The sequence below is a fragment of the Sylvia atricapilla genome, chromosome 8, assembly GCF_009819655.1.
Source record: "Sylvia atricapilla isolate bSylAtr1 chromosome 8, bSylAtr1.pri, whole genome shotgun sequence".
NCBI classification, from domain to species: Eukaryota; Metazoa; Chordata; class Aves; order Passeriformes; family Sylviidae; genus Sylvia; species Sylvia atricapilla.
The window spans coordinates 12,164,702-12,178,676 of NC_089147.1; the positions used below are offsets into that span (position 1 = coordinate 12,164,702).

General features: G+C 39.7%; 1 protein-coding gene across 1 annotated transcript in view; it reads left to right on the plus strand.

The window, feature by feature from the left end:
* Positions 1–13,975, plus strand: part of STN1 (STN1 subunit of CST complex) — a 40,218-nt gene that overhangs the window by 11,643 nt on the left and 14,600 nt on the right. Inside the window, exons 2-4 of the mRNA XM_066323659.1 lie at positions 4,057–4,193; positions 8,745–8,840; positions 12,936–13,007. Coding sequence (XP_066179756.1) covers positions 4,064–4,193; positions 8,745–8,840; positions 12,936–13,007 — 298 coding nt within the window. The 5' untranslated portion in view covers positions 4,057–4,063. The remainder of the gene's footprint in view (positions 1–4,056; positions 4,194–8,744; positions 8,841–12,935; positions 13,008–13,975) is intronic.

Consider the following 13,975-nt stretch of genomic DNA (forward strand, 5'->3'; position numbering starts at 1 on the left):
CAGCTAACTTGAGAAAGAGTTTTTGCATCAGTGTGCCAGCACTTGCAGAGCAGTTGCAGACAGCTGCTGGCAAGACACATTTTCTTGGCTCAAAATGATTAATCTCAAGCTAAGGCAATTTTCTCCAAGAGCTTTGGTTGTTAATCAAATTTGGAGAAAAGACAACAAGAAACATTAAAACAGATACTCTTCTGTGAGGTTTCAATTGCACTGGGATTGGAAGAAGACTGTTTAGCTTTTTTGGAAAAGGTACATAGTGGGCACAAGAATATGAGCCCAGAAATTTATTGTCCAAGGCTGATTCTGTTGAATAAATCAGTAGGGTGATAAATAGGATATTGAGACAAGGCTACCAGATAGGCTGCTTAGAAGGGAAGAAAGAAAATGGGTTGGGGGGTGGCATGGTTGGGAAAGGTGCCAGTTTTCCTTGCTTTCCCCTCTGGGGATTATGAACTTGGTTGACTTCTCAGTAGAGTCAGGAAAGCTAACAATGATAGCAGTGGGTGGAAGAGACAGCCCTATTTTAATATGTTAGAATAATCTCAAGGCTTCTTGTTTATTTGTATCTAGATACCTACTATGTAAACTTTAGATTTTTGCCATTCAAACAGAGTTATTTTCCCAAGAAGAACTTAATTTTTTTTTTTTGTTTTGATTATGCCTTCAGAGCCTTTTTCTGGAGTTAAAAATAGAATATAGATATCTTCTATCTAATGAACTTGTGGACTAGATGCTTCTGTTGTCTTTTTTTCTCCTGTAACAGGATTGAATTCCTTGCACTACAGCAACCCTGAAGTCATTACACTGCACTTAAAATGCAGAACGGAATGACCTTTTACTAGGATTCTGTGTTGTTTATATTGCTAAGATTGATCACCATCTCCCAGCAAAAGCCAGTTTAATCCTTAAACATTTGTACATATAGTATCTGTTCAGAATTGTCTATTGTTTGCTGTCTGGTTCTCATTGATTATAACGTTGTACATCTCCACAATGCCCCTATTTGCCCCTTGGATCTTCATAGTACAGGGCAGCTCCTATCTTCCTTGCTGATAGCATATCACCAGTGGTACCAGTTAAGAGCTGAAAACACTTGTGGCATAATGGAAAGTTCCACTTTTGCCAGGATGACTCATGAATTAACCCCGGGATGGAGAGGCTTCCTGTGCCAATTTAAGAAAAAGTTACGGGAAGATACTATTACATATCAAAAGATAAATGATTGGAAGTGTTTTGTCAGCCTTGTAGGAATTAGGTTTTATAATACTCTCCATCTGCCTGAAACAAGCTCAGAAAGTCACTGAATAGATACTTTGGAAAGAGTTTACGTCTTGCTTTGCTTTAGGAGCGGACAACTGCTGAGAAGAATGGAGTGGTACTAGCAGTGTTGGAGGCAAGCAGTATATCCAGGAGGCACTAAGTATCTTTTCTTTCCAACTGACCACAAGCTTTTGGCTTCAAATAGGCCACTGTTCAAATGTAGCTACCACTTGGGAGGGAAGGAGGAAAATAGGCTTGGTTTTGGGTGGTGTCAGGGGTTGGGAGGACTCTTGGGACTGTGAAGAGGCCAGGGAAGGCTTTGGCTGCTGTGCAGAATGCCCTCGTGTGCCTGTCAGACATTGCTGAAAGTGAGTGGGAGGCTGGGGTACGGTTTCACTGTCCCAGCCTGGTGTGGATGGAATGTATGCAACTCAGGACTTCAGCAGATTTGTGCTGTGGACTTCAAGGAATCCTGTGATGCCTTCATAGTGCATGATTTAGTTTTTGTCGAGGAGTCTTTGCCAGATCTGTAAGATAAAATGTTGTTTGTCTGTAGCAGGCTTGAACCAAGCAGAGTGGTCTCTACTTAAAGACATATGGTGGGCGTAAATATCTCCAGTGAGGAGCTGTAACAAGGCCTGGGAGTGAGAAAGAAGTGCCAGAATTTGAGATTTAACTCTTCGTAGTTTCTGAGACAGAAAGAGCTTTTGCTGCAGAAGTCTTCTCCCCTCAGAAAAAGGAAGCAGTTAAAAATTTTGGGGAGATGCTTCATTTAAGCTTAAAGTGTGGCTTCAACTTGATCTATTAACATTTGGGCATGTAAAGCTTAACAGGTGGCTATAAAATGCCAAAGTACAGATATTTTTACTCTCCAGTGGAGCTGCTTCATTGATTTCCCCTCAGATGCGCACATGTGTAGGGGCGACTTCTGCTTTTTGCCCCAAGGAATGTCTGTTTGCCCAAAATACAAAAAGTTAGACAGACTTGTTACCTGATTGTCTCTTTTTGGCTGGTTATCTCAGTCTGCTGCCTGTCTAGGAGGAAAAACAGGTGCTGAGCTGTGACAGGCTTGGTAACCATGCGGGGTAAATTGGGGGGCATGAAGCAGAAAGCAGTATAACTTTGTACTAGAGACTGCAACCAAAAAGAGATGAGGAGACTAATTTTGGTAAGAAAATGAGCATGCCAACTGAAATACAGGTTCAAACCATTTGTTCCCTTGAGAAACTTTATGGTGTAAATTTGACATAGACTGTAGCAAGTATCCTAAGAACCGCCATATGGAGGAATAGCAGCTTGTGTTAAGATCATACACTTAACAGCTTAATTTCTAAATTTCTATTGAGCAGTGTTTCAATTCAGCAGTAGAAAAAGGGAGACTTGAATGAGAAAGAATGGTGTGACATTTTTGAGTAGATCTTCCAGGTGCAAAAAGAAAAGTTTGGGAAGAGCTGTGTGTAGTGGTGAGCGAGACATGAATCCAGGTGTAAACAAAGCTAATTCAGTTTGTTACTCAATGGTGAAGTTACTGCTGGAACTGACTAAATCAAATATTTTCAATTTCAGTATTTCAAATCAATTTTCAATATTTCACTGAAGAAATGACCAGTCCAAGGAAGGATAAATAACACTGAGGGTTTTTTTTTACTTAAGTAAAATAAAGTTGTACAGGGATCAAATTATCAACTGCGGCTTTGTACACAGTATAGAGTAGATGTCAGCAACACTCTGGCTTGTTGTGCTACACCCTTTTTCTTTTCCCTTGCCTCAAGTTAAAGTTTAAGCAATAGAACAGAAACCATGCAGAACCCAAGTTCTGTAGTTTCTCGGTGAGACAAGGTGCTGTCATGATGTTCATGGCATGTTGTCTCTACATCAGTAGCTACCAGTGCTTCTCCCAGACTGCAGAGATCACTGGGAGCTGCTTCCTCTTAGGAGACTGGAGCTGCCAAATCTCAGCTCTATTGCACACTATTCAAAATCAGTCCACTTAGCACCTTTGACTTAGAGCTGCGAGGGGCTGACACCCACTGGAAGGTGACCTGGAGAGCCTTACAGGAACAGTGTTCCTGTCCATACAGGAGAAGCTGAAAGAAAATATTTTCAGCTTCCAAATCTTTATGAGGATTTTCCTGAATGGAGTGCTGGGGTTTTTGATATCAACGCTGTGATAAGCATAGAATTGGACCTGTAATGGCAGAAGATGGCAGGCATCAACTGTGAAATCTGAAAGGGTAAAAGGGGAAAGTAACAGTTTCAAAGTTAGTGGAGACTACACACCCAAAATAAAGAAGGGATTGCTGCTTTTGTTTTAAATAAAGTCGTTCTCCCTCAACTCCACAATAAAGCACAGGACAAACAATGAGAAGAATATGTTAGTGGAGGGGAGGAGAATCATGGGGGAATAATAATCATCTGTAGAGAAAGTAACCACTCAGGATCCCACAGTCCTGCTCCTTTAAACAGATGTTGACTTTAGTTCTCTATTTATGGATTTGGAGAGGAAAAATCTCTGAAATACTAATTTGTTTGAAGTTACTGGGGGAAATGCTGTTGCTGGATTCTCAGTACTTTAAACAAATCATGAGTATTGATACTTTGAATATTTCATGTGGCAACACATGAAATATTGATAGATAAATATAACATTATATTAGATAAACTCCAGTGTCTGATCCTCAGCTCTGCTGTGTTGGTGTGTGTAAACTCATGGGCTGCTTTTTCATTTAGCTGGGGCATATGTGAACAGCTCTTCACCTGTGTAGAAAACAATTACAGGTCCTTCTGTGTTCACAGGTTTTGGATGCAGTCTGAGTCCAAGAAGTATGAAGAAATGCCTTCTCTGCACTGGGGGATAGATCCTGTATTTTCTGCATTTGCAAGACTCTATATTAAAGATATTACAGAAATGAGAGAGTCTAAACAGGTGCCAGGTATGTATTTATATGTGCTGACTATGATACACACAGTATTATAATTGATTTATGTTGTGCTTTTTATCAAGCGATTGAAGAACACTTCATGAACATCAGTAAAGTAGTTTTCTATATGATTAAGCTAAGTGATGTTAATATCTTTAAACAGTTAAGGACAACAGGTTGTATGTGAAATGTATTTGAAAAATAAAATTTATTTGTTAAAAGGGCTTTTCTTTCTCCTCAGAACCTCTTTTATGGTAAGGTAATGTTGTATTTCCTCTGTGTGGTATAGCTTGTTGTATTCTCATGAAGTTAGTTCTAAAAATTTCTGGTCCTTTCTGGCCATATGTATTGTTATCTCCCCACTGTCTACATTTTTTGGAAATTTTTGTCAGTTCATTTCATGGCTGGATGTGTGATTTTGCTTTTTCCTATGGATATGAGTACATTATAAAACAGAGACAAATTTTGAGGTTTTGTCTCATTAATTTCTAGATATGATAGATACATGACTTTCTTCATACACTGGAACAACCTTATTGTAAATTCTGGCCTCTGTGCTGGACCCTACCCCACAAGTGTCTGCTTTGCATTCTGTGTCCTGCTGGTCTGCAGTGTCACCAACATGTGAGCTTTGGCTGAAGCTCTGACCTTGAATTGCTGTTTTCACTACACAGACTTTAAATAGACTGCACTGTGCCTTGTGCTGTGTTCATTACTCCCAGCTGAAGCTTGACACGGTGTGAGATTATCAGGGAGGAGCCCAAAGAAGTTAGAACTAATGAGGAAGAGCAATAAGTCCTAAGCAGAGTCTGTCTTTGGTTTGATTTTGATGTTTTGTTTGTGGACTTTTATTTTTATTTTCTGTCCATGGAGACTAAGTACCCTTGTTTGGATCTTTGAATATGCTTTGCCTTGTAGGTTTTGTTATTCCTCTTCAGTTTTCTTTAACAGCAAGGATAGCAGCAGTGCTATTTTTAGAGAAATAAAGGACTGGAAGGGTTTTTTGTCTCTTCTTGCAGCCATTTTTATGTACATAAGGACTTCACAAACCACAAATACCAGTCTATCTGTCTGTCTAGCTATCTGTCTATCTATCTGTGTTATTTAACATGGCGGGAGACTTTTGTCTTAAATCCATTGCAATAATTAGGCTACAGACTGTTGTTGATGTTTGTCCTACAGCAAGTTTTATTTAGAGGCCTTTTTAAACTGTTATAAATGTCTTCTAGTAGTACTGGTGTAGGAAATGCATCTGGTAAAAACTGTTCTTCATCAGTTACAGGTATTTTATTTGTTTTCAAACAAAATGCAACACAATTCAATGTCAGCAGAATTGGATTGTGGTTTGGACTTGAACAATAGTACATACACATGTGAAAATATACTCAGAATAATTAACCTTATAAACAGCAACAAGCATTTCATGATAGCAGGAACAGTCCTAGAAAGTACAGTCCTGCTTTTTTTTAGCCTCTAAATTACCTGAATTTCCCTTCTTACTTCTCATCCTGTTCTTTTACTTAACTGAGTTGGCTTCTGCTTCAGGAACTTTTTCAGTTTTGTTATTACTTTTGGTTCTTTGCTAAGATGATCCTAAGGAGGTGGTTTCTGTCATGTCAAGATGTCAGCCTTTGCAGTTGATACATTTGAGCTTTCTCCACTTCCTGTGCATCTGGCCCTCTGCACATTTAAGCTTGCTTGCAGTCCTGTCTCATTTTCTAAACCAAACTTCAAATAAAATGAAATTTCCTAGAACCCACATCCTGAATTTTGTTCATTCTCCTGGTGCTGTATATATGCCAAACCAGACATTTTTCAGTGTGTCTTATTTGTTGGTAACAAATGATAGCACAACAAAAACACTAAAATTAATACCTTTTGGGGAAGGAAGAACGTAGGTGTTTGTTGTCAATGCTTCCTGCCTTTAATGAGCTTTTAAAGACCAGCTGAAGCTAAGTATATGGTTGGCTATAAATCAGTCATTAAGTAATGGTAATTAAGAATGAATGAGTGCAAAACAAAAAGTTGTAACTAGGAAGAATGGAAAGAAACACAGACTGAATGTCAGGAAAAACATCCCTAGAATGACATCTGTTAGCCCGTGGCACAGCCTTCCCAGGAAAAAGGTGGGATGCCCTTCACTGGGATTGTTTATATCCTGACTGTACAGATTGCCAGGAATTTACTGTACAAAATGGTCTTGTATTGGCCCTAAGGAAATGGACTGAATGACCTAATGAGTTTTTTCTTTCCACTTTTAAGCGTTAGGATTTGATGCCACAGTGACTAATCCCTTAAAACAACACAGAGGGAAGCAGTAAACCTGGCCAATTACTCTGCTGCTATAAATGGTGACAAGAAGGCTGGAAAACCTCCCAGATAAAAACAGCAATTGTGCTGTCTTAGCAGCCTTGCAATGAGAGTGGGTGTCAAACTCAGTTGTAACACATAATCGCATCATGGAAATGAGCTTTTCTCAGAGTTATCATGCACCACTGCTTTGTGACAACTTATCAACGAGCAAGGGAAGCTACAAAGAGCATAAAAGGAGGTAATAATAATTAAAGGAGTGGCAAACAGCACAGTAATGCTGGTACAGACATGACCAGCACTTGCCCTAGAGAGCTCTGTATCTATAGCCCCCTGTAGCACTGCTGTGGCTGTTGTGGTAATGGCATTTTGCTCTGTGTGTTGATTCCTGGAGTATTAGGAACCTCACTGAATATGTTTGTCCACAGCTTCAAATATTTAGTATATATTTATTGCTACCAATATGGAGTTAATTTGAACAAATAAACTGGTAGGAGGAGTAATTTACACCTTGAAGTCATCAAGTCCAACAACTTTTAATAGGTTAAATATAATTTCATTCTTCAAATTAATTGGGCAGTTTCTCTGAGAGTAAAGGTGGAGTTCTATGTGAACTCATGGGGATGGAGAGAACCAGTTTTATTTGGTCTCTGTCATCTGCCAAAACTCAGCTTACCAACTGGGAAACACACATAATAACATGGTGCTTGTTTGCCTAATGAGGAGCTTGGAGTCTCTGCTCCACAGGCTTACCCTGAAACTAGCCCAGACCTTTTACAGAGATGTTGTAAGATTCAGTGAATGACTACAAACACTGGGAGCATCTCCACTGGGGGTTTCTGTGTTTATTTGTGCCCTGGTAACTGAAATGAGAGCCAAGTGGACAGACCTGCTAAACATTCTCTATGCCAGACCTGACCAGTGACTGCACGATTAGTATAGCCAGATCTGAGATTACAGATGCATCCTCAAAACATTGCAGTGGATTTTTATGAGCAAAATTTCTGCTTATGAGCTGCTGGGCTGATCACCTCTGGTTTCTTCTGAAACTTCTATGTTTTCCCTCTGTTTTGCGTGAACAAAGTTAATTCCAGGCTCATTTAAGGCTGCTAGCTATGTAGGACAAGTTATTTTTGGATTTAGGGTTTTTTTTTTTAATACAGAACATTTTTCTGACTCCCTTGCTGCTGTGTTTCCCTTTGTAAGAATAACACTTGCCACGGTGTATGGAGCCAAATGTTCCCTTCTGAGTCCCTCGAGTTATCTAGTTTTCAGAAGACAGTTATTGAACATCCCAGATGGCTTATTTCAGTAAAGCAGCAGTATTTGAAAACTGAAGAAAGCACATTCGTTGAAAACTAGCCAGCCCAGGGTATTTGGGAGCTTATTGCCCTATTTTCCTCCTGCTAGTGGACTGGGAAGCCTCAGTGTATGATGTTTACATTAGTGTTTGTTAACATTTGTCACTCTCTTGACAGGGATTACAGAGTGAGGCAACCTCAGTGCTGTCAGAGTCCACTGGGCTGTGATTTCTCACTGTTTCCTGGACATGTTTCTAAGTGTTATTTAGGTTATCTTTATAGATGCACAAAAATAGCTTTGAAGGGATGTTTTTGGAACGTGTGTTTTCAGAAACTGAAGTTCAGGATGCAGTCCACAATGGCTGCAGTAGTGTACTCTGCAGTCTGAGAGGGCTCTTGCTCTCCCCCTGCCCCCACAGCTCCTGTTCTTCCAGAAATGAAAGACAGAATTATGTTAGTTTTCCTTTTGGAGGCTCTGCCTTAATCAGGAACAGCTGCATTGTGAGAAGCTCAAACTGCTTCCTTTGTGTTCTATTATTTATTCTGAAGCCTTATGAAGATATTAAAAAAAAAAAAACCAAACCCAAACCAAACAACAAAGCAAAGCAAAACAAAAATCCAAATGAAACAACAAAACAAACAAACAAACCCCCCCCTAATGTTTGCAGCAAACAAACTGTTTTTCAGTTACAAACATGCAAGAAAACAAGAGGTTAATAAGATTCTGACACTCTACAAAAGCAAGCTTTTGGTATCCTAAGTACAGCCGATACTTTCTCCTTTTAGTATTCCTAGTCTTCAGTGATACAGGGGATTTTTCTTGTGTAGGCACTGAATAATTTAAGATATATTAAATATGTAAGAAAGTATGTTTTTTTACTGACAGATGTGACTATGTAGGGTAGGGTGTTGACGCAAATAGTTACACTAATCAAGCATGTTTTGTGTCTAGGTATATTCTTTTATAATGGACATCCGATCAGACAGGTGGATATTGTTGGGATAGTGGTTCAAATGAAGGAGCGAGATGCCTTTTATAATTGTGGAGGTAAGGAAAATGTCGTTGTTCTTGCACTTATCAGCCTTTTGTCTTGGTTACTGTTAGAACTGAATGGATTCTTTATTTGCTCATTGTGTATTCTTGAAACAAATGCACTCTTATCCTAGTATAATGTATATCTACAGCTGAGATTACTTGGCAAATGTAGGGAAGCTAGTGTTTATTCCCACTTCAAAAATAGAACATTAAATAGTTAGCACAGAGTAACTGATTCATGTGGGGTCATGTAGCAAATTTTAATTGTAGTTGTTGCTTTGTCACTGGACTCCGCCACCACCTTTTCCTATTTGAAGTCCCTTTGATCAAATGCAAATGTATTTAACAGTGCCCACAAATGGGAAATCACTTCTTCCATATTTGAACCTTAGAAATCTCTGCCGACCTTTTGTGTGTCTTGTCATATCTTGGAGCCAACTTCTAATAGCAGTCAGGAGCTTGTTTGTCTTTAGGTGCACAAGAGTGTTAACAAATGAACTCAAGCATCATAGTACCAGTCCTTGCCAACACCAGCTGGGAGTTGTCTCCTCCATATTGCTTTTCCCAGTATTCAATTTTATTAACATGGAAACATCTGATTGTCATTTTCTTCAGCTGTATTTTACATCTGGAGAAAAAGCAGAGTGGAGCAGTGGTGATGTGGCAAGTTTCAAAAGGTGGGGGGAGGTCCCCTCACAGTAGGAAGGGGGAGCCAAGTGCACAGATTCTATTGAAGCCCTTATGGCCAGTGTCTTCCCCATCCATGGATTTTCACCTGGTGGAGGTGAATCACAGAGTGCCTCTCCTTCCCAATTCCCTTGCTTGTAAAATTGCAGTTCCCAGACCCTTGAGAGTACTGTGAAGATAGAGCTGAGGAATTAACCAGGTCCCAATTTCTCCAGCATCAAACTGCTGCAGAGTGGCATTGACTGCAAATGCATTTATCACTTCATGAGAACAGAGGAAGACAGAATCAAAATGACCAAGACAAAACCAGTTCTATGGATAAGGGTTTTCCATGTGGCTCTCAGCATCCATTTAACAACTAAACCTGTTGAAAATGTTTAACTGGGGCAGAAAGTGGAGGAATAGAAATATAAAGAAACTGCAGAGTAGTGGAATTAAGGCCTTAGATCAGCCAACCTTCAAGTGCAGCTCACAGTACGCCTGGCTTCCTGCTGTCCTTTCACATCCAGCTCCACTCTTTGTTCCAGCAGTTCCTGGTTTGAGTTTTCAGGCTACCTGCCAGGGTGCCCCTCCCCAGCCTGCCCTCCCTTTCAGGCAGGCCGACTCTCCCAGCGCAAAATTGTAACTTCTTAGACAGTTTCCTGCTTGTAACTTCTTGCATCTCTCAGTTCAACACTCTGGTGAGTCACAGGGGTTGCATCAGTTGGAGTGCAACATACTGCTCAGGACTTGCTCACTTTCCATCTGCTTAAAAGTGACTTAAAAAGCAATTCCTCCTTTGTACTTTCCTTCTGATAGGGAACTGAAATGTCTTTGTGTCCCTGCCATGATCCTCCCCCCTCATTTCCTATCTGCTTCAGAATACACATCACTCACTTTAAAGAGTCTGAGGTCCTCTCCTGAAAACTCTACAGCCAGAACTGATGACAAAATTATAACTGTAAAAAAGAGTTAATTTACTCTTTCCTGGCTTAAAAAATAAAAATTACTTGCTGTTTAATATCTGATTTTGACACTTTGATTTGATTTTTTCTTGCTGTTATTATGATAAGTGAGGAGAAAGATATCTCATTAAAACATAGATTTGATCAAGCTCATGTTTTACCTAATGCACGCACCTTTCTGACCTCTTTTTTTCCCCTTTCCTTTTTAACAACACCAATCATCACATGTGGTTTTCTTTTTACTCCAAAACTGACTTGAAAGGCTGAAAGGCAGTTGAATTAAAATCAAATTAAAAAAATCTTCACCAACATCTGAGTAGGTTCCTGCAGGCCTGACAAGAGCCACACTCTTTTTGTCATAAAGAAATAGAAATTTACACAATTATCTACTTTAATGGGTAGTTTTGAGCTACCCCTCAAATAATTAAGCAAGAATCAAAGAAACCAAAGCCAAATAAACAAAAAACAGGAGAAAAAAAACAACCCAACAAACAAAAAGTAAACCCACAAAAAATCCAAATAAACAAAAGTTTAAACCCAAAGAGATGAGGAAGGGCGGCACAGGGAGCACAGGAAGTTTTCAAAACTTTGTAGACCCCTTGAGTGCATTTAAAATAGATAAACATTCTCTTGTCTAGTTAGAATACAATTGCAAGAGCTCTCATTTGTCTGCACTTCAGGAGTTACTTGTCTTTCTACTCAGAGCTTTTACCTATGAAATTGCAAAACTCTGTTTCAGAGCCTTGCTCTGCTACCAGATTCCTTGTGTGGTCAAGTACAGGTCAGTCTCTCCAGGACTCAGTTTTCAGCTGTTACATTGAGGAGGAGGAGTCTGGCCTCCTAATCCTTCAGTCTTTTTTGGTTTGTTTCCAAGCCTTTCTTAGGAAGCCAGTCTGTCTCGCTTGGTGCAAGCTGGAACATCTAGAAACTGTGGGAATGCAAGAGTGAAATGTCATCTGCCCTGCTTCTTGTTGCCATTGCTGGCTTGCATGGATGGCTTGGCATGGTTTATGAGGGTTCTGACTCCTACTAAAATAGTTGCTGTCTGTCTGTACCAAGGAGAGGAAATCCTACCAGCAGATCGTTATCTGTGCTCTGGTACAAAATTAAAGCTGCTGAAATAGTTGCAGACACAGCAGCTCAAAAGAGAGATAGCAGAGAGGAGCATACTTTTGTGATTGAATTTGGAATTGCCTGCATCTTATATGTGCTGTAAGTTTGCTAATAGGAACGTGCAGCTAAACTGCTTGGAAACAGGAAGGCAAGACAATGATTTGAAATTAAACCCCCACAAACAGGGAGATTGTTTTAAAACAAGTGAGACAATGCAAAGACATTTTGCTTTGATGCTATGGTTTCCAGAGGAAATGACTGCAGGTACCAATCAGCACCTTCATGGTAAACATTGCTGTTACTTTTTTAGTCACAGACCTGCTTTAAGGAGCAGAAGGGAATTGCAGGTTTCCATTTGTGAGGAGTGGAATCTCAGTCTTGGAGATGTTACATTCAAGAAGCAAGGTACATTGGTTGGATGATCCTTGACAGACAGACATTAGTGCCTTTCTATTTAGAGTGGTTGTTGCAGAGGCCACCTATATACAGTCCCTTGATCACCAGAAAAAAGGATTCTTCTGACATATTTTGTTTTGTTTGAGTTTTGTCTTTTCCTGCTGTCATTGACAATGCAGTGCCTGGAGGAGAAATCGTAAAGCTTATTTTCATTGGACACTGGCAAAACAGGAAAAACAGCTCCATGCTCAGGAGAAGGTGTTGAGCCTTTTCAGCAGCGGAAGTGGCATGCATGCCACCAGCACCTACACTTTAAGTTGGGAATTCCTGGCTTAGAGCAGAACCACAAACATATACTGTCCTCTGTCCTTCCTGCCTAGAGGAGCTGCCTTTCTGCTCCCTGGACATCATCTTGTATTGGAAAGACCAGCAGACTTTGAGCGTGATAGTGACATGGAAATTAATGCAGGTGTAGGTAGCTGCACTCCTGGTTTATTCACATGGTTGTATCCCTAAATGTTACAGTGCTGTTTTCTCACTGTAACAGTAAAGCTTCTGTGGTTTGTGCCTGGCTTCCTGTTTTAATTTGTCTGACTTCAGCCTTCAACACTGATTCTTCTCCTCACCTTGTCAATGAGATTGAAACCCCTCAGTATCTCATACATGTACTGAAGCCTCATAATTTAAGTTAGTGTATGAGCTTTCTTTGAGAATATACCGGTTACTTTGCTGACTATGCATATAAGCACATCTGGTGCTGAGCTACTTCCATGTCTGAAACAACTGTGGAAATTATTTCAGATATGTAAGTAGAGTTTGGACACCCACTTTACCTTCCAAACAAGAGGGAATGAGATATCCTTGGCAGTTATCTCCCTACATGTTTATGTATCTCCGCTTCTTGGAACACAACTGCCTGCTTTTCTAGTCTGTAATTCTTGCAATTTTTTTCTTTTTGTTTTTTCAGTGGATGATAGTACTGGAGTTATAAATTGTGTCTGCTGGAAAAATCCCATGGTAGCAGAAACACCTTTAGCAGGTAATTTATCAAATAAACAAGTCCTCTTTTGACTGTATGTTTTTACTTACGTTTACCTTAACTAATTTAGGAAGTGATCAAACTTGAAGAAGAGCAAATTGAACTGTTCAATTTTTTTTTTATTTGAAACTACCACATCATACTGCCTGGGCCATTTGGAGAATTTTCTATTAGTTTTTGTGCTGTGTTCAAGGGTGATGCCAGTAAAACCATTACATTATGTCCTGTCCCTGCCTTTTCCTTATTTGAGTAATATGATATTTCAATTCTATGCTGTGACATTGTTCAGAGAATTTGCCTGTTAAGGTTCTTTCTGTGACTTCATCTAGTAAGGAACTAGGCTGGAAACGTGCCACAACTTCTGTTTCCAAAGCCAGTCCATTGACCTGCCTTTGTGATTATGGTTTCAGGATTTATCCTTGATTTGTTTGTGTTCATATACTCCTGCTTATACAGACACTGTCAGCAATTAACTTGAAAGTAGCTTCAAACACAGTGGGAGGATACCAGCAGTCTTTTACAGTTTGGGCAAGTCTTAAATGTGCAGTAATTGTGCATTTGAAATGAATGTATTATTGCACTCACTAACCGAACAACTCACCAGTGTCTGGCTGTCTCTTTGCTTTTTCTCCCACTGTTTCTTGTAGATCAAAGTACAGAATTCTATGTTGGATCTTCTTGGAAGCCCATGTAGTGGATTGACAACCCTAATATGGAGCTGATCAAATTCTCCTGAAATAAATCTTACTGGTATCATCTGCAGTGTTAGGGATACATATTAATAGAATGGAGAAAGGAAAGCTTGATATAAAAGTTAACAACTCAGATGTCTGTGGAACAAGCCCATTTATACAGACAGATAATTCATACTTATATTTAACAATCATATGACAGGTGGTACAAACGGTCCCAACTGGAATGTAGAAGACAGCTCTCGCTTTGGAGAGGTGATGATCTGGCACAGCTCT